The sequence below is a fragment of the Protomyctophum bolini genome (assembly GCF_963924005.1).
Source record: "Protomyctophum bolini genome assembly, chromosome: 11".
Classification (NCBI taxonomy): Eukaryota; Metazoa; Chordata; class Actinopteri; order Myctophiformes; family Myctophidae; genus Protomyctophum; species Protomyctophum bolini.
Window position 1 is genome coordinate 13,844,103 of NC_137872.1, and position 21,507 is coordinate 13,865,609.

General features: G+C 42.2%; 2 protein-coding genes across 2 annotated transcripts in view; both read left to right on the top strand.

The window, feature by feature from the left end:
- Window positions 1-9,303, top strand: part of mgat5b (alpha-1,6-mannosylglycoprotein 6-beta-N-acetylglucosaminyltransferase B) — a gene marked incomplete at both ends in the record, with an annotated part of 70,824 nt that extends 61,521 nt beyond the window's left edge. Inside the window, 4 exons of the mRNA XM_080775432.1 lie at window positions 2,530-2,646; window positions 5,811-5,885; window positions 8,723-8,994; window positions 9,105-9,303. Of these exons, the coding sequence (XP_080631558.1) occupies window positions 2,530-2,646; window positions 5,811-5,885; window positions 8,723-8,994; window positions 9,105-9,303 (663 nt within the window). The remainder of the gene's footprint in view (window positions 1-2,529; window positions 2,647-5,810; window positions 5,886-8,722; window positions 8,995-9,104) is intronic.
- Window positions 1-18,448, top strand: part of LOC308323678 (large ribosomal subunit protein uL30-like) — a 192,497-nt gene extending 174,049 nt beyond the window's left edge. Inside the window, exon 22 of the mRNA XM_080775455.1 lies at window positions 18,439-18,448. The gene's annotated coding sequence lies outside the window, so the exon portion shown is untranslated. The remainder of the gene's footprint in view (window positions 1-18,438) is intronic.
- The last annotated feature ends 3,059 nt before the right edge of the window (window positions 18,449-21,507 follow it).

The following is a 21,507-nucleotide window of genomic DNA, read 5'->3' on the forward strand; positions in this document are numbered from 1 at the left end:
GCAATACATGTTGCCTGGCAATTCAATGACGGAGAGGTTTTTGGAATTTGTTGAAGTCAAAGATAAAACTAGACTCAGCCTCTGTAATAGCATCAAGGCTGTGCTGGAACCATTGAAGCCAGGAGACAAGCTAATGAGTGTGAATGTCCGTGGGGTACAGACACTAATGAAAGAGACATATCCTCATTCCCTCATTGTTCACTGCTACACACCCAGCAGCTGAAACTGAACGTGCAGCAACTTTGTTCAGAAAGGATGAGTGTCTTCCTGGTGTTGTTTTCTTTAGATTGAATTGTTTTGCCACCTTTATCCGTGCACAACATGTTAGGCACAGTTAGGGTACATTGCAGAGGCAACACAAATGCATTCCATGGCCATCCCTGTGCGATGGGACTTTAAAGGTAGAGTTGTCCGTGCAGTTTTGGGAAAACTGTGCTGCACTGCTCCAGCGTAGAGGTCATACACACACAACCAGGATGGGAGGAGGCCACGTAAGTGAAGCGTATACTGTACACCCTGTCAAAGAAACTCGGGGACAAAGCCTTCCTGCAGCTGCTGGAGTTCCTTTCCTTGCTTACTGTATATGCCAGCCATGAATGTTTTATACTGCAAACACTGCAAAAACATTGCATCCATGCACCTGGGATCAGCAGTACGCTCACCTGTTTCAATGAGAATGTCCAGAATAATGTGTTAAACTGATTAATTTTCTCCTGACGGAGAAGACGAGCCGAAGTAAACACCACGGCAGTAGTGCAGGAGGAATGTGGCACACACAGTCATCACAATCATCCCCCAGGTGGAACAGACGTTTTCTCAAGAGTGACCATCTGATCCCTCCAAAGCTGGTTGACGGCTTGCTCTTCCCAGCAATTTGTCCTGTCACATCCTGCATCTGAGCGTGACTTTGCTGTGACACTATTGGCCTGTAGGAAATGTGTAAAAGTTTAAGTCTGAGCTGACCTCTGTATCGCTACGCTGAGCTTCATATTGGCAAGACAGTCCTGTCTCTGTTAACATCCAAGAACAACTTAGATGAGGCTTTTGCTGAGAACGCCACTGACGCTGAAGATTATCATAATTCATATAAGAATATCTCAGGCAGAGAGGAACTTTTCCATCTTGAAGAGGTGCGGCTGCAATACCAGGGGACAGCTGCGACTCAATGCATTGGCCATGCTGTCCATCGAAAACCAGCCAATTCAGCACCTACGTGACTTCATCAAGTCATGGAGAACTTTTCTCTGGGGAAGAACAGCTGTGTTGCCTTTCTGTTAAAGTGTGCCCTCAGCTTTGATGTGTGAATGCAGCATCGCTGTTGGGTGTAAAAAATCTCCATATATCATCTATTTATTATTATTATTTCATATATTAATGCTCTATCTATGTTATACATGAAATTAGCAATGTACTATATTTGGAGAATTCATTTTTTAAATCTTTGAAACCTTTTTCAGATTTCAAGGATTTGTTTCTGCCTTCCTTACTTGGAATGTGCCTGCAAAGTTTCACGCCAATCTTTTCAGAACCATGGGCACATTGGGTAGTGCTGTTTGTTGAACCCCTAGGTTTATGCATAGGCACTACGGGGGATTCGTGAGAGTACGTGGGAAATGCGAGGGAAAGAATTCTGTTAAATAATAAAACATTGACAAACTTGACTAGCAAATTAAAACTATCATGCACGCTGATTGGCTGATGATAAAAACAGATTACAGAGATACTTGAATGACGGAAACGCATATTACATATAATTTATTTTACAATACCGGGAGCATCATGCATTGTGCTGTGTCACAATGCCCCATCGGAACATAACACATGTTACTTAATCATGTGCGTGTGTACTGTGTATATATAACGTCATACTCGGTATTAGTATGGTATTGTGCTCAGAGTGGATGTTACAGTGTTACAGAGCGACTGTGAGTCTCATTGTACAAGTTTATCTATTTTTACTCCATTGGGGGAAGGATTCATCTTCCTCGATGGAGTAACAATAGCTTATTGATTTTGTTATTGTCCCTATTGTCCCATTACCACCTCGTGGAGGAGGTGAGAGAGGTTGACCATAATGGCTTACAGCTTCCTCACAATTCTTACGTGTGTGTGTGTGTGTGTGTGTGTGTGTTTGTGTGTGTGTGTGTGTGTGTGTGTGTGTGCTTTAAATACACATTCAGCAAGTCTAGACCAATTTCTTCTTTACAAAACACCAATAATACATGAATACATTAATATGAATTCACGACAAAAATTCGAATTCAAGGATTCATGGGGTGTGTAATTGATAGAAAATAATAAGTAATTTATTTTCGTTAAAAAAAACAGGCAGCTATTTGCAGGCTTCAAAATCCACCCGTCCTTCATGCTCTGTTTCGGTCTCTTTTAGGGGCGACACGTGGTGCCCGATTTGTACCTTGTGACAGTGTCTCGCGCCGAAGAATAACAGGCGTACAAGGCTCGACATGTTCTGAGCTTGTAGATCTGCTATTATGTGTGTATAAACTGTATCCCATTCATTCTCCTCAGGTGTCCTCTCAGCATCCATATGCAGAACAGTACATCGGCAGGCCACATGTTGTCACCGTTGACTTCAACAACTCCTATGAGTTTGACAGCACCATCCGCAAAATCATGATGACTAAGGCAAGTACAGTGTAGAGTTTGGCCATGGCTTGAACATCCTTTTTATGTATAGTGCAGTTCACATATTGTCACTGACAGCATGTGACTGTTAAATACCCTCAGGGGCACCTGATGACTCAGCCAGTGAACTCAGCATGTGCTGTGTGAAAGAATCCGATTCCTGTTCTCATCTTGAATGTCGGTACTCTCTTGCCCTTATTGGATTTGTTTCTCTACATTCTCCTTTCTAAGAAATACAGCAGAAAAATGATGTCGTCTAGTGACTCTAGTCGAAAGGCATAATTTGCTCCCTCAGACCCAGTACCCTGGTTTGAACCACTTTTAGAGCCCTTGATAGAGCTCTAAATCACGTTGTCTGATGCCACAGCAAACCGCTTCACTGGCTATGCCTCACCACTCCCTGCACTACTAATTGGTTAAGAGATTGAGTGGCTCGGTCAGTAAGCCGTGCCCACACCTGGGCTATTTCATGAGGCAGCCTACCCCCAGGCATTGTCTACAGCAGATCATGTTAATCAATCACGCTGCGCTCAATCTGCCATTAGAGCAACACGGCAAGCTGTGGCCAACTGGCTCCCATGCCTCGGCGAGATGCACGTTTGCTCCTGCATGCCAGGTATGTTAAATAGACCTTATGTTTTACCGCTGATGGAAGGAAAATGGAGTGCATTCCCCCTGGCGGCAACATTATTGTCAATCATCAGAGAGAGGGGCAGTAAAAAAGCCAAGGCCGCTGACTGAGTGGCTCGGATTAAAAAAAGATTGTCACTGTCAGGTGGCAACCTTGTATGTCCAATACAGTGCATACAGTAGGCTACAGTTACTATGATCAGTGTAGTTTAGTCGTTAATTATAATAAAACCCACTTTAAACCTGGCGTACATTATTTGTGCGACACTGTCATACGACAAAGTACTGTTTTTTCTCCTTTTTTTATGAAAAAAAACATAAAAATATGCAACATAGCGATACAAGGTTTCTGCATGAACAAGAACTCAAAGAGCAGACAGGTTCTCTGTTATAGGCACATTTACCTGCCTGTATTTGCTGCAGTAGCAGTGGATCAAAAAAGGTGTCTGGCCTTGTTTTCTATACAGTCTGTTTCTGTTCTTTAGTCAATATTCAATACCACCGGTTAATAAATACGGCTTATAATTACTGCCTGTCAGGTGCTGTGGTATTTCTAGCAGACAAGAGATCCAGTGAGTTTAGATATGTAAATAGAACTATACTTTTAGAGAGATTCCACCACTGATTTGAAACCGGCCTCTATGACGAGTACTAAGCAATGGGGGGCAGTCCACATTTAACCATGTACCAGTGAATGGATTTGACACATTAGAAACAATTAGAGGTGCTTGGTTCTAATATGGGATGCATTCTTCTTTTTCTGTCACAGTGGGGTGCCGACGTGATCCACTAATGGTGATGGTTGAACGTCACTATTCGGTCTAGACTAGAGCCACAAGCTGATATTGGCTTTAACTTTATCCGCCATGCAAAAAATGCCAAAAATGCACATCCTTAATGGAGAGAGAGAGCTCTAGTCCTCCTCTCCACTCTCTCTTTCTATTATATAAAGATGCCCAAAAGGCAAATTGCGTTGTGGAATAGCTGATGAGATGCCAGATACATTTCATTAAACTCAGATGAAATAAACTAATAAGGGAACGCTAAAAAGAACCGAGGGCTAAAGGGAACCATTCATCAATTTAAAAGCCAGAGTGCTTTTGTGGCCGCACGGTAAACAATGAGATCTCATTTTAACTGTGGTGGGAGGCACGAGAGGTGTAAACTCTCTGTATGCGCAATCAATGTGTCTCAACATGACATGTCTCAAAGTTATGGATGCAATGCTTTCACAATGGTCTATTTAGAATGCAAGGACGCGGGTGGAATCTGTTATTTCACAGTCATAAACTATGCTTTCTATGGCATCAATGATGGAGCGTGGCTTCACATTGCTGAATCCCATACCCCGTGAGGATCAATGTTCGCCTCCAGAATATATGCTAGGCTTCATGTACTGTAGTTGCTTCACTGGTTCTCAACGTCGGGTCCGGGGACCACTAGCGGTCCAAATGGGGGACCACCAAAACGGTCCAAATGGACCGGTAAGGAACTGTAAAGGTTCCATTTTTGCACTTTCTCTGAGTGAGATGAGCACTAAAGATTTTACAGTGTAGATTGCTTTACAGTATAGTTTAGTTCAGTGATTCTCTCAACCTTTTTAGTTTCAAGGATCCCCAGTTTGATATTCTTTTTTTTAAAGTCTCTGAGACCGCCAATCTACACTGTAAAAGAGAGTTACAGATTAGTAAGGGTCCATATGGACCCCTGGTGGTGTTGACTCCATGTTGAACGTTGAATATGTGATGTGGTCAACATCCACAGCAATGAGACTGAAGTAGAAAACCAAGCAGACAGTAGAACATAGGCTAGTTCTCAAGCCTATATAGCTTTGTCAGTATTGGTTTATTTGCGATCTGTCGCCACTCTGATGTGCTGTTTGCAATATCGACACCGTTGCTGCTAAAAATATTCAAATCAATTAGAAGCTGTCACCTGTGATGTATGAGTTCATTGATTTTAATGTGAGGCTAGAGCACGGTATATGTCTGTAATGAAGCCGCTCATAGGTGCGCTAATGAATATGTCACTCTTGATAAACAATCACATGTCTGGTTATTGTTATAACTGAATGATTGAGGGACTTTGCCTTTTCTCTCTCTCATTCTCTCACTTTATTTTTTATAGTCTTTACATTTTATAGCCAAAATTCACCTTCCAGTGTCTTTTTGTCATCATATTGCATCATGTTAAAGATTATTTGGCGATCAGAGGGCTTATCTGCCATCTTGCAATATAGAGTGCGAGCATTATTATTCTTTCTATTCTAAATGTTTTTTCTGCTAATCTCCTGCTGATCATCTTCTGTTTGCGCAAGCATTCCACATTTGTAATTTGTTTTCATACACCATTCAACTACTTATTATGAATAATGCTGCAGTTTGTTTTCACAATGACTAAAAGGCAGACATGAGTTGGAACATAAGGACTGAGTCTATAAGAGTTAGGGATATATATATATATTGTGTGTGTGTGTGTGTGTGTGTGTGTGTGTGTGTGTGTGTGTGTGTGTGTGTGTGTGTGCGCGCTTGCAGGTGGAGCCATTCTTGCCCTATGAATACACTTGTGAGGGAATGCTGGAAAGAGTAAATGCTTACATTCAAAACCAGGTAATTACTGATTACACACACACACTCTCTCTCTCTCTTTTCCCCAGCATCATGCTGTGAGGTCACCCTAATGGTGTCTTCTCTCTGTGTACCACTGTCCAGCCAGGGGCACCGCCCTGATGGTGTCTGTCTCTCTCTCTGTACCACTGTCCAGCCAGGGGCACACATACACAGTCTCTAGACTCTCTACTCTTACCCTGTCTCTACGTGAAGACCCGTGCGGGTCCATTTGGTTTGCACTTCCACCCTTTGATCTATAAACTGTTTCAGTGGTGGAGGTGCTCTTAGGAGGAGATCTTAAATGTGAGACGAGCATCATGCAGTGTTTAAAGGTCAAAATTAAATAATTTGTACTTATAATTTGCCAACTATATGGCAATGGTGGTAACGGTTGAGGTCAAGTGTTTTTAATGTCTCTACAGGCCAAAGAGTACACCGGCGTGATGTCACTGATCACATGACCCCAAGTTCTAGTACTGCAGTTCTAGGCTAAACAGAAGGGGGACTTTTTATTATTTCCACACAACAACTCTAAGGTATATTAATGGCGTATTTCAATGTTTAATGGGAACCCATTCCTTGCTCTACACATAGACTTGCTGTTCTGTTCAGTTGTTGTACCATTTCAGCACCAGGGACAGCGCCAGCACCACTGTCAGCAGCGTCATACGTACCAAAGCCTACACGGGTTGTGCAAGGATGCGCTGTGATTAGCCAGTCAGCCTAAACCTAACCCTAAACCTAACCTCAGTAAAACTATACCTAAACCTAACCCTAATGGGTGATAGACTGTAGGTAATGGGTGTAGGTAAACATACTTAATCCCCTCAAAGGTAATCACACTTTAAGCATTGAGGTAACTAGATTAAGCCAGACTAAATCTAAATATAAGATGCTTTAGTCTTACTAGAAAGTTTCTAACTTTTAGTGTTTCTAGTAAGTCTAAAACATAATTGCCCAGACTCTTCTTCAACAAAGATTTCGAAAGCAAACATTATTTTATACATACAATAGTATGGTACAAAACACTGAAGTCCTTAAACCAGAACCACAACCTCAGTAAACGTATAAGCACAACCCGTGTAGGAATTAGTATGTCGCTTGTCAGCACTTGCAGTGATCAGCGTACCATGACTGAGACTGTGGCTGCTGGTCTGACCTGTGTGAGCACTGACTCCCAATTAGCAAGCCTCTATAACTGCTTTTTGGGAACGGTATGATGTTATGGTGTCCAGTAGCCACGTTGGCTGTGGTGTGGTTAAATCCGTAACCACTTTAAACCCTTATTTTAGTCCCAACAAATTTAAAAACGCCACAACATTACCAAAAAAGTGCAAATAGCAGAAGTTCACAACACACAACACACTCTATTCCTTGACTCCATCTTACTTTCTCTCTCTAAACCTTTCCTGTCTATCTGCCTTCTGTCTGTGTTCTATGTCCTTCCTTCACCTGACATATTCTATCTCTTCCTGTGACCTCCTCTCCTCTCTACAGACACAGTTCTGGAACCATTCTGGCCCCTTCCGCTGCCTATCACAACATCCCTCTCTCTTCATCATTTCAGTGTTTATCATACTTTCTCTCTTGCTTTGCCTCTGTACCCCCTCGTGTGTGTGTGTGTGTGTGTGTGTGTGTGTGTGTGTGTGTGTGTGTGTGTGTGTGTGTGTGTGTGTGTGTGTGTGTGTGTGTGTGTGTGTGTGTGTGTGTGTGTGTGTGTGTGTGTGTGTGTGTGTGTGTGTGTGTGTGTGTGTGTTCCGCGGAGGTGGTGGTGTAGGGAGAGAGAGAGAGAGAGAGATGGAGTGACGATGAAATTGGAAGCCTCGTTATTGCTTCCGGGCGTTGGGAGCCTGCTTAATAAACGGGTCTCAGAGGCCAGAGGGAGATGTCAGAGAAATGTTATTACCTGGGTCTTATGAATAGGCCCAGCTGGGGGACAAATCTAATCAGCGCTCTTGCCAGGCCTAATTCTTCCCCTAAACCTCATTTTGATACTATGTGGCATAACAGCATTCATAACAGCATTCGTGTCATTTCCCCGGCAAGATCGACGAGGACTTGTCCGTCTCAATAAGCACCCTGCTATAGTAATGGCGCTTTTTATGATTTCATATATCAGCCGCTGATGTATGCTGCAAGTCTGTGTGTCGCTTATAGCTGAATGTTGGAATTCCGTGTGGCCTTGGCGAGGGGAGTGACAAAATCACCAGGAGGGTAATGACTGTTATCAAACCTAGGGTATAAGAGTGACCAGCCCCACGGCTGATATGGCTAGCTGACTAATCAGCACAAGCTAAAGTGCTACCGCACGCTGAGTGACCTCCCTGGGGATGGAACTCTGCATTCCAGCAAACACACCACAGCTGCATATATTGTGGTAGAATTAACAGCTGAGGAGCCAGTGGAATTCATATGAGCCAATAGGTGATATATGATAAACGATATATGATATGATAAACAAATGACATTTGACGATGCCCCGGGTACTCAACCTTAATTGGACCAAGGTGCAATTCATATAGTGTTAATTTAGATTTTGACAAATTCTGATTTAGTCTTAGTATTAGTCTTTTGAATAACACACATTTAGTTTTAGTCCTATTTTAGTCATCTGAAATGGTTTAGTCTTAGTCTAGTCTTAGTCGACTATCAAAATCTTTTAGTCTAATCACGACTCTATCGCGTCGCCAATTCGCCAGTGTGTAATGACCTTAAGTCTTTACCGTGTTCATTTTTAATCAAATTCTGATTTAGTCTTAGTCTTTTGACTAACCATTAGTTTCTTAGTCAACAAATTATTTTTTTATGAAATGTTTTGTTTTTGTTTTTACGTGCAGGACTTTTGTTCTCCCGAAGTCCCCTTTCCTCCAGTCAACACCTCCAGGACTTGGTCAGGCAGTCCCCCAAACCCTTACTCCCTCCTGCCCAATTCCAGCATCCTGGCCTGGGCATCCAACGCTACCACACCGCCTTCCTGGCCACCCCTCAGTGCTCTGCGGCTGCTCACCTCACTGGCGGGCCAGTCATGCGTGGAGGCATGCCAGAGTGGAGGCCTGATCTGTGAGCCAGCCTTATATCGCTTCATCAACGTTAAGGAAGTCTTTAGCACGTAAGATAGCCTCTTTACTTTGAAAGATATAGTAGTAAATTACAGTTAGAGTATAGTTTTTTCTAGAATAAGTCTCTTTCCCTCCTTGTCCTCTCTTATTTATTTGTCAGGCTCGAGCTGCAGTGCGAGGGAGTAGAGTCCGAGATGAACCACCTCTTCCCAGCCTTCTCAGCAGAACATGCTGAATGTAGCCTGCAGAAGGACCCCTTGCTGTTCAGCTGTGCTGGAGCCAGTGCCAAGTACCAACGACTCTGCCCCTGTAGGGACTATCGCAAGGGCCAGGTGGCCTTGTGTGGGGACTGCTTATGACCACCGCATGTCCTGGTAAGAGGAGACACTCTCTCCAGTCTGTGGCCAGAGCTGGCTTAGTTCTCTCCCAGAGCCTCTCCTGGATGAGGGGCTGTAAGGAATGCAGTGGTCCCTGTTGGAAGCAGCAGTCAGAGAAGCAGAGAAACCTGTGGTGCAAAAATCGAAATGCCCTGAAGGGTAGACAGAGAACGGATCCGTGGTATCACGGATGTAGAATAAGTTATCACCGGGGAGAAAAGGTTATCACCATGCAGGTAGAATTTGCTCAAGGGAAATTAAAGTAACTCAGAAACTTGGAAACTCTGCTTCCTGAACGCTGAGCTAAGCCTCAGTTGCAGCGATGCAAAATGTCCACATAAACTGGCTGCCAAAATGTTTAATGTGGTGATGCATCTCAGGGAAATGCATGATACATCTTCTTTTTGTGGGTTTGAAGCTGCTTTTCGGCTAATAAAGGTTTACATGGGTGCATAGGACTATCTGTCTTTATAAACATAAAGCATAAAGGCAAAATGCATCATTTGATGGATCATTTATTAATGAAAATCAGAGTATTCAAAAATGACAGCCTTGATAAAAAAAATTGCAATGCTTGACTGAAACTCCCAAGTTTCATGCTTATACTGGTGTGATAACTCAGTGTTGTGTATATACATAGATCATTGTGCAGTTGGATATTGGTACTAGATGCACCCAAAGCCATTTACTGTATGTAGAGATGTACTATTTTCCATGTCCTGTATTGAATATATTTGTACATAAGTGTTGTTTTAATAAAATACTAACAAAACACAGCATGTTATAGTACTCTTCGTATTATGACATTTATTACAGAGATCGTTATGAGATCGCTATGGCTTATCTTCAAAAAGTAGAAAAAGACAATTAAATTGTAGGCTGCGATCCATCTTTTTTTCGGTCAATTTCACAAAGCCAAATTGAAGGAAATATTCTAATTACTTTTTATCGCAGTTGGTGATTAATCTGCAGCAACTGCCGGCGCTGATTAATTTAGTTCATTAATCAGTATTTAAATACCCCGATGACAGTTGTGATTTAATTTTTTATAAATTATAAATGAAAACCCTTAACTTGCGGTTGCGGAGAACAAGTCTCTTCTGGCTTAGTTCAATAGCATAATATTTGCTAACATTGCGTCTAGCCAGATAAAACCCTGCAGTGTGCTTTACTCTGGCCTGGTAGTGTCCTGAACTGACACAGGACTGGTCACAATCACAGATTCACAATCTCAAATATTATTTTGTTGTGTGAGAGATGAGAGATGGTTTTGCCTGGTGGGAAAAAGCACAAAAATTATTCACATTGTTATATCGGAAGAGATATTTTACTGCATTGAGGCCTGTACTGTTTTGTAATGGAAATGTTATAATGTTTTTCTTTCTCTTGTGTAACTAGTATGTTCATGTGTTTTGGACCAGTTTGATATGTATTAGGGATACCATGGAGCCCCATTTGATAAAGCATGTTTTATCTATGGGACCCCAATCATTACTGCTAATTTAACTTTGAGAGTGTACAAATGGAACCAAATGTACGTGTAATGGTTCCACTGGTACACCCGATGTTGGGAAACGGTGCTTTAAAGGACTGTTGTATTGAACACAACCAAAGAATGAGACCATCATTACGGCAGCAGCTGTGTAAACAGTAGTGGATGTAGACGTTTTCAATACTCCACTACAGTATATTAATCCAGCAAAGGCCCCAGCACATCCCTCCGTTCGTTAGACAAGCACGTGAGGTTTATTCCGAGTTCAAACCATTAAAAACAAACTCGATGACGGGCGAGTTCATCCAAACTTTTCTTTCTCTCTTCCCGACTGACTCTTCTTTCCCCTCTGGTCAGCGGGTGTTCTAAATTCAGACTTCAGTGGCATGTTGTGTAGCCTTTGGCCTGTATGCGTTTCCCCCAGCAGGCAAAGGAGAGCTTCAGTATCGCGATGACAGAGAGGGAAAGAGAAATGAAAAGCTGAGCCTAAGGGCCTGAGACGGTGTGGATGTCTACCAGCAGGAGTTGCAACGTCTCTCAGCTCCATTTATTCAAATGGTAAGTTCACCCCACAGAGAGCAACACAACCAAAACCACCCTGCACACATTCTGATGGACCTCAGTGGCTTAGTTATTGTGAAACTGTGTGTGTGTGTGTGTGTGTGTGTGTGTGTGTGTGTGTGTGTGTGTGTGTGTGTGTTGCAGAATGAATAGTGTCATTTTGAGTATCCAGCATCTATCGCGATGAATGGATCGGTACAATAACGTTTCCAGCCATGTGACTACAGTACATGCAGCTATCAGGTGCTGTTCGACAGATTCGAGGGAACGTACAGTGTGATAGTGGTATCATCAGAATGGAGTATAGTGTCAATAGCTGGGTGCAGATTCTTGAAGATACATAGAGAAAGGAATATCCGCACTCTTGAGTAGTTTCTTATGAAACACACAGCAGCAGTCTATCTAGAGAAACGGACGCGTTTCTGAAACTCAATTACTCAAATACATTCATTAACATTGTCAACCGGTAGGAATTTCTCGATGGAAGAGTAGGGAGACCTGCACAGCAAATGTGTTGGTTATATTGTATTAACATTACAGATAAAATAAAGATGAATTCATCGAAATATGTGCTGCATTGTAGATTGAAGTTACATTAGATATCTATCACAATACCATAAGGCCAATTTGATGGTCCTCTGTTTGCATCATGGGGACGTTTTGATGGCAGAAGGAGCTATCAAAGATTTATACTATGCCTCTCATGAGTGAATGTATGCCTTCATTTATTATTACTACTCTGGCCTGTCTTGGCCAGGTCTCACTTGTAAAAGTGTTATGGATGATTTGTTCATTCATGATGAATCATGGCGATATGATACAGTATGATTCAATGATTTTAAATTGATACAGTAACTATTTAACAAAGAAATATGCGTGGACTTCATGGAATGCAAACTATTATCAGGATTTTGAATTAGAATATTCAGAGCTATTTTTTGGACCACCAGATTGACTTGTCTGGGATATGCCCAGAATGGTTGCTGTGTCACTTTAGTCATTATCCTCGTGGCTGCTGCTCCACTGAAGGTGAAACCCTGCATTATGATAGGTTCTTAATGAGACATCCTCAAAAGGCAGAAATGGAACCTTTCCAGTCTCATTTAATGATGGTGACAATGGGATCGCCTATTCCATTGTCACCTAAGAGTAAGACTGATAGAAACTAGACTGTGGTTTTGAGATGAGCCCATTTATATTCTCTTTTTAATCTTTCAGACGATATTGAAAGGAGGCTTTGAACATTTTTGGTCCACAGGTCTCATTTTTTATGTTGAGCAGTCAGATGGAAAAAAGTTGCATAGTAATCAGCAAGGTCCTGATATGAATGTATAGTAGCCTATTGATTTCATCATGCTTTTTGCTTCTCGTTTTGGTTAAGCTACAGTGATGTGCCCAGAATGAAACAATTATATTACAATTCTATACAAAATGAGATTGACGCTCATCTTCAACTACTTTGAATGTAAAATCATGCACCACATTCCTGCCAGAAAAGGATTATCACATTAGGTTAGGCTAGGCTAGGGGATTAGTAGCCTACAACTCTACAAAGTTTAGTTTCTCATGTCTTAAGTAAGCAGCTGGCTCAGATGGCAGCCGATGGTTCTATGAGTCTAGAATCGAGAGATTCTATAGCCGTGTGAACTTTGCAAATATGAATCTCCACTTGCTCCACACAAATACAAGTGTATTTGTTGTTGTTTGTCATACATGTTTGATTACTTTGTCTAACTTACTATTTGTTTATTATCTTAGGTGAGAACCATGTACAGTATAAGCCCTTTATGGGTTTCTTATCTCACCTGCACTTAGTCCAGGGACTGCCTGAGGTCTCAGTGTCTCAGATGTGATGCTGTTGGGTAACAAAGTGAGCTAAGGTGGAAGAGAAGTCTATTACGGATCTGATTTATCTCATAAACTGCAGAGCATCTCTGCTGGCCAGGAGATAACGGGATTACACAGCACAGTCTCACAGTGTCCTAACCTACCCATCTCGAGTGACTCTCTCTCTCTCTCTCTCTCTCTCTCTCTCTCTCTCTCTCAATCAGTGTGTGTGTGTGTGTGTGTGTGTGCTTATGTGTGTACATGTGTGGACGTGCAAACTGCATGCATGTGTGTCTATACATACAGTAGAGTAGTTGCAGTGTACAGTACCATGCAGCATTGCAGCACTGTGGTCGTGTGCATTCTCTGCAGCAGTGAGAATGAAGTACAGACGGTGGACGTGACGCAGCATGATTCATGGTGGAGCAGAAAGAGAGGTCATGCTGACTAGGATTATAATCACCCCTTCTCTCCACACCGCTGGGGCCAGGGCGCCGCTCTCTTGTGCCCTTCGACCCCTCCCACCCTCCCACCCCCCCGGGCCTCCTTGATGCCCTCTTGACTCTCCTTATCTGTTCTCTTCCCCTGTGTGTTCGTTTCCCTCCCCTTCCCCTCTTCGTTATTTTAGTTCCGGTTCTTTCCCAGTACCCAGGAGTTCGTTCACTGTGTTCCTGTGCCTTCTCCACCTCTTTTTTGGTCGTTGTGTAGTCGCGATGTGTCTGTCCCGAATCATAAAGGAGATTACACACTTAACACTCTGCATGCAAAAAACTCTGCATGCAAAAAAGGAATACCACTCATTTTCAACATTGAACGTGTGAATGTGATTATCTTAGAGTTGTTGTGTGGAAATAATACAAAATGTACCCCCCCCCCTTCTGTTTAGCCTAGAACTGGAGGTCTAGAACTCAGGGTCATGTGGTCAGTGACATCACGTTGGTGTACTCTTTTTTTTTTTAATTATTTACAAAAACAACTCTGAGGTATTTTAATTACATAGTTCAATGTTGAAAATGAGTGGTATTCCCCTTTAAGTTGATTTTGTTAATTTCAGGTCCTCCATAAAAATCACACCCGTGTGAAGTGAGGGGCGCTCTTATCATCGTACATCATCATGCATCATCTCATACTGGCCAATCAGAATGCCTGTTGCCTGTGATTGGTTAGCCGATTTGCTCGTCTACATATGGTGTGAATTTTTCCTTCATTATCAATGGCGTGTAATGTTTTGCTGTGTAATGGCAAATCTTGAGACGTGTGGGAACAAAAACTGTTTATAGGAGGGACTAGAGAAAAATCTGGCTGCACAGTTAAGAGCTAAGAACCTACAAGCTTTGCTAGATAAACCCAAAGTTGATTGAACTGACAGACATTACCATCCTTAGAGACTGTTGCTAGTACAGATCAGAAAAGCAAAACTAAATGAAAAATGCTATGTTGTTAGTGCCAGAATTGAGGTAGTGGGGGATTATTCTATATTAACTAAAAAATCTACGTATGATAAATTGAAGGAAAGGTCGTATAAGACATTGAAATGGTAAACATCAGCATTCATTGAAGTTTCATTTCAATCTGCCCACTATTGTACATTCTGAGACTCATGATGTCTGTCACCTGTCATGCCTTAGTCTTGTCTGTTGGTGGGTGGGTGGGTGTGCTAGTCCTGTCAGTCTGGGTGAGTGTCTCATGCATGCCCAGATCCAATAGATGTCCCCAGTGTGGGTTCCTCATGCAATGGTTTACCTCTGGGACCAAAAGCTACACATGAAATCTATTGTTAGTTTAACTCTGAGGAGTGTACAAGTCTGCTCTTGGGTAGAAAAAAGAAATGCCAAGCACATCTGCTATTTTCGAGCAAATGTTCCCCCCAGCATATGCTAGGGTCCAGATTTAAAGCCCCAGCAAGCTAAAATGACCCATAGGATCCATTCCTATTGATAGAGTACTTTGCACTGCACAGGTCGATGCAACTGCCCACTTGAGATCAACTTTAGTTTACCACAGCATCCTAGCTGCTTTTCTGTGGGTGATGGAGAGCAGAGACCACCGCATCCTATAGATTAATGCATTGTATATATTTCCTGTCCCAAAAGTCCATCTCATTGGAGTCTGTTTTATTTACCTGCAGGCAGCCACACACATGCCTTCACACACAACACATACTGTAAGACCAAAGGTGTTGTATATATCTGTGATCTCTAACTCTCTATAAGCCTTTACTTAATTTCTGATAATGTCTAAAGTAGATGCAGAAAGGCATAAATAGTAAGCCATTTAAGCGACCGCTTTTGCGTGGGGCACGGCTGGTACAGCACTCTTAAGTGATGGGCAACAGGGGAAGTAGATTGTGAATATCCAAGTGTGTGGGAGTGGGACGACGTGGGGGAGATTGGATTACGGTATAGATGGGGCTTGAGGCAGCAGAGAAAATGCGAAAGGCACTAAACGTGATGGAAGAAATGATAGCATTCTCTCCTACTCTCTCTCTGTCTTTCATTCCCTTGACTTAGTTCAGACTCTGGCATCATCAATCAAATAAGTCGTTCTTCTTCCTTTACCATAATAGATAAGTAATTGCTGTTGTTGTCCTATTTAACCCAAGACCTTTATCCTGTTAGAAAAGTGAGCCTTTCTCCTGGACTCATTCGCCTGGCTCCAAAGGAGGTGATTAATCCAGATTTTGTACCGCAAATTGTGTTGTGCATTCAGAAATTGCAATTTCATGCTGATTATGGAAATTAATTGGATTGTGTGAGTATTTGGGAGTTGGGGAGACTGTTTGCAATCCCTCGTAATTTGACTGTGGCATGCAACTGGTTATAATTCTGAAATGCTTTTTGGCAAGTACAAAACTCTCCAGTCAGGCCAGGATGGCTAAATAGTAAAAATAAATAAATTAAAAAAAAAAGGAAGGAAGGCAAGAGCAGCTTTAAAGGGATAGTTCAGATTTTTTAAACTTAAGCTGTATGAAATACTTTTAATTAATTAATTTACTTTGAATGCGTGGCCCCTTGTGCCCCCCACAAAATGACCGGAACTACGATTACTTTTTCACCAAAACCAGAGCAGAACTCCCACCACGGGACTCGGGCAATCAATTAATACAGTTGCAACCACTATATAATGGCAAGTATTTCATACAGCTTAAGTTAAAAAAATCTGAACTATCCCTTTAACTATAATGAAGCAATTTTATATTATGTTTAATTCATTATTTTAGTTCAATTTTATACCCTTGTGAAACAATTGTTTCTAAATACTGAATGTTCAGTAGTAACTATTCATAGAACCTTGTTTGTTACTTGGAGGAATTTATGCAACACGTGTGAAATGTTTTATGACCACCTTCTGCTTGTGCTCATCTAAGATGTGCAGTGCAATTCCACTAGAGGAAATACACGCTACGCTTCAGTGAGAGAACTGAACTCTGTTGGTGCGTGATAATTAAGTCTCTCCTAGCTGTCTCTGAGAGTTAAATCAGCATCATTTTAAACCAAAGCAGGCAAAACAGGTAGGCACAAGGGGTAGGCTATAAACACACAAGATTCCAAAACATATTTTCACCGCTTCTCTGCTGTCAACCCAAATCAGCTGTCTTTTGCCGAGTCATATAGTCATCCTTAGTAAATGGTTACAAAAGCTGGTAAACATACTTATAACGAAGAGCCCCAAACACAGACTCTTTAATAGCAATTTGAATAGCCCACAGCTATTTGCGAAGCATGTAGTTTGCACATCATCAGCACTTTTAAGAAGTTATGCATTAAATAAATAACAGCACACATTTTGTTATTGAATGATATTTGTTGGTATGCATTTATTAGAAGTATTTGGTCATCACTGGCGGACTTCTGCACTGCCTGTGAGTGTAAAGAGAAGGCCTATACTAGTTGACGTGCACTTGAAGGTGGGGTAGCTATTCTAGAGTTCAGTTGAAGGATAGGCCTGTGTTTGAAATTATGGCTAACTCGATGGACACCAAAACGCCTCACAACCCGTCGGATGACGGGTTAAGATTTAACCCTGGAGGTCGCCGGACCCATCAGATGGCGGGTTGTAAAGCAGCCGAAGCTCAACACTAACCTTCCGTGCTGCCCAGGCTGCTAGATAGCATTAGCGCCTACGTCAGGGTTCCCCAATTTATTTTCCTCAAGGGCTATTTTAGAGCCTGGGTGGCGGCCGTGTTCTTGCGACAGTCTCAGAACCATTAATATGATAACCAGGTTGTCGAATTAATGTTTTATTAAGCTCCAAACATTGTCCTTTACCTCATTCTGAGCCCTAACGTTTTGGGACTTCGGCTACTTCTACCATGGAAGCAAGCAGTGGCTAGTGACGGAAGCTAAAATAAGGAAAGAAATATTATTATAATTCTGGATTAATGCTCTTTTATCAAATCTCATGTTCTCGTGTTTGGCAAAGGATCGGGTTTAACAGCTTACCACGAGATATCTCGTGATTGGAATGGATTTTAAGGGATAAAAAAGGGGGAAATGTAATTACATCCTACTATAAATGGGCCTAATGAGGCCAACTCCTTTCACCTGTGCATTTTCCAGCCTCTGCCTCAGCCAATTGAGGCTCAACCAATCAGGCTCTGCCAGTGGGCCGAATTGATTGCCAAGTACACTTTTCAGTTTGCAGTCTTCACACACAGGCACATACACAGATCTCCATGTGGGACACTGGCTGACAGTTAAAACGGGTGCTATGACAACGTATATCATTAGGTTCCCAAGTTGCATCGTTCCCAAGTAGGCCGGTGGCGACTGCGACGGGCACGTACAGGTCTAGTTATAACAGAAAAGAGGCAAAGAAGAGAGTGCAGACAGTGTGAAACAGATGGATGAAAGTGTCTTTGAAAGTGATTTGTGTAATTGTGATAGATAGGTACCGGCAAGAACGATGATCGGGATAACGGATAAGACCAGGCGGTAACGAGACCAGTGGGGTTCCCTCATAATTCCGACATCCCATTATTACGACCATACAGTAGGTATGATCGGTGTGAGGTTAGGGATAGGGTTATAATGGGGCCAGTCAGAATAATTACATGGCACCGATTATGCTGTACATACAGCTTGGAAAGACAGGAGGCGCAGCTATGATTCTCATTCGGAGTGACGAGATTACTAGCGACTACATTAGAGGGTCAGCCCAGGTTGGAATAGAGGCGAGCGAGGTTGATATGGCTTGACATGTGCAGAGGAGGGATGAGGGGTATATATTGGGAGAAGGATGCTGAAGATGGAGATGCCAGGCAAGAGGAGAAGAGGAAGACTAAAGAGGTCTATGTCTCTGTACTCATATTCTGAGATAAAGATCTGTGTGCCACAGGGTTATAGTTGTATCCCTGTCTTGTTTTAAATCAAGCTAGGTCAGGTAGTTTGCCAGCTGCTTGTGAATTCAGTCGGAACAAAAGGGGATTCAATAGCTTATGAACTTGAAGAACATACTGTATATATTTTCCCTCAAAACCTCCAGGCCGGGCCTCCCACACCACTTCTAAGCATGCAGGTCCCAGTTGGCATTATTTATAAGACCTGAGGGCAATTGGTAATGTAATCCTGGGCAATACCTCATTCTGCAAGAAAGTGTGTCCATTTAGAGTGATGGTAAAATACTATATTACATCTATCATTGTACTGCTCTGCAGTAATAGAATGTACCGAGTGGATGTAAGCAGCACTGAAAAGTCAAGAGGTCATTCAGTGGCCATGCTATTAAGCAAGTGAATTGCTGTGGTCCACATCTCCTGGTACCACCACCTTGGGGGTCCACGGTCATCTGGGCTATATGCATTGCACTAAATCTGACGGACACAGCCTCTGTGTTATTGGAAAAGGTCACTCCATTACAAAGTTTAGAAGCTAAAGAGACTATGCAGTTCGGCACCTTGAACAAATCTTCTAGGGTGTGAACGTTTTTTCTTCTTTTCAGATCACAGAGACAGACGGAGCGCAGAGGAAAATAGCCTGGGGTTTTAGTTAGAGTGGCTCCTGCCTGACTCCTGCCTGCCAGAACAGAAGGGAATTGGAGGTTTAGAGAAGGATAGGAAGAGGGAGAGAGCGAGAGAGAAGCTGAGATGAGCAACGTTGAGAGAAGGTCAGAGAGAAACAGCAAAGAGAGAAAAGAGATGGAGAGAGAAAAGCCCAGAGAGGGAGAGACAGTTCCAGCACCCTGCTGACCCTGTTGTCTGAGTGGCCCGTCAAGCTGCCTGACACTAAAAAGAATAGATTGAGAATGGACAGAGAGGAGGAATAAATGGACAAAAAGGAAGCCAAAAACGGAGTGCACAAGAGAGGAAATCAGCAGGAGATATTAAAGTGCGATTGAAAAGTGGAACCCAAAGAATATGTGAACATCAGTGTAAAATGAGTAGTTCCCCCACATGGAGAGAATTCAGCTGGAAAAATGTGAGTCGTTTCTTTTGCACTCCAGCTCAGAAAAAAAAGCGCATCAGTCGGACTGTTGGAGACTCTGTGGGGAAACATTGGCGAATCATTTTCATGTATTCTGGAGTTGCCCTTCTGTTGTTCCATTTTGGAGAAGTGTCCACAGTGTCCTGGAAGCAGTCTTTGGTGTTGACATTCCTTTTGATTTTAAAACCATGTATCTTGCAGATCTGGGAGGACTTCACTTTGCAAAGCAGGATCAGTATCTAATGAGGGTATTGCTGGTAGCATCCAAAAAAGCGGCTTACAAATGTTATACCAACTATAAATGAATGGATTGATTTAATCTATGTTATATTTATTATGGAAAGAATTACATTCAGCTTTAGAGGCCAGGTTGAAGTCTTCACAGATAACTGGTTTAGATGGATTGCTCATATCTCGACAATGAGACCTGATTTTGTTTAAATTATTTTGTTTAACCTGTAGAAGCAGATACACCTTTTTGAGGTACTTTTGATCATCAATAGAGAAGAGAGACAGATTTCCCCCCTTGTGTGTATTGTATGTATATTGTCTTGTTTTGTATTGTCAATAGTCAGTCGTTTAGTTTTCATGTTTGTCTGATTAAAATTCAATAAAAAGTAAATTGAAAAAAAAGAAAAGTGGAACCCATATGGGGACTAGGTTGGCGGAGGGTGTGTAGAGCCCAGGATCACATTAGATAATTGACACGGGTGAAAAATGGGTTACAAAATTGTGGGGAAAAAGAAAAAGTGGAACCCAGACTCAAGAGAAAGATTGAAATAGGAGAAGAAGAGGCAGATTGAGGGTAGAAGGGAAACAAAGTTGAACAACTTTATTTTTCTGTTCGATCCTCAAATACTGATGTGTCCCTTTCATGCAAAAATACAAATGTTCAAGTAAAGTATTCAAGTCAATGTACTTCATTGCTGTCCACCACTGCTGAAGTAATTAAAGGAGCAAGAGTTCTCCAAACAGTATACCGACTAATCATGGTTAATTAAAGGCATCCTTTCACGTATTCATTAGCACTGATTTGCAGCTGTGAGAACTACATAGCTGAAATACATCCGTTTTAAGCCTAATTTATGTTCTGAAATAGAGCTTCTTGGTCGGCTAGTGACACCATTGTGCGCCGAAGTTATGAATCAGGCTTTTATGTTTGACCTTGAACATGCCAATTACTAAAGGCTATTTTAATTGCAACTCTGGCAGAGTGTGTGTTTTTGATTTATTTATCTGGAATCATTGAAATTACGTGGTCATTAGCCTACTTTTTAGCAGAGATCAATTCCCTAATGAGCATTACGGCCAGCAAACTCCCAAAACATCGTTATTGACTGAGTCGTGGATTGATTCTTATGAGTTATTTAGTGCATATATGGTTCTCACACATTCACACATTCAATGTCAATGAAATATTGATACGTATTACAGTAAGCCATGGACCTCCTCCTAAAAAGTGTCCAGCCTGCCCCTGAACTCCAGACTGGAGGCTCATAGTTGAACCCATGGGTGATGAATTGAAACATTTAGATCAAAGTATGCAGAACTGTCATGGCCACGGCCAGAATCAAGAGCATTTCAAACAGTTTTTGTGTGTGTGTGTGTGTGTGTGTGTGTGTGTGTGTGTGTGTGTGTGTGTGTGTGTGTGTGTGTGTGTGTGTGTGTGTGTGTGTGTGTGTGTGTGTGTGTGCGCGCGTGTGCGTGTGCGTGCATGCGTTTTAAACTTGTGTAGATGTGAACCTTTTGTGAATCCTTTTTCAGAGAACTGTCTGACTGATTGACTTCAAACTTGGCGTGTATATCACAGAGGACCCAAGGCAGTGCTGTGTCTGTCTGTGTCTGTCTGTCCCTCCCATGTATGCCCATATATTTGGAGATCTC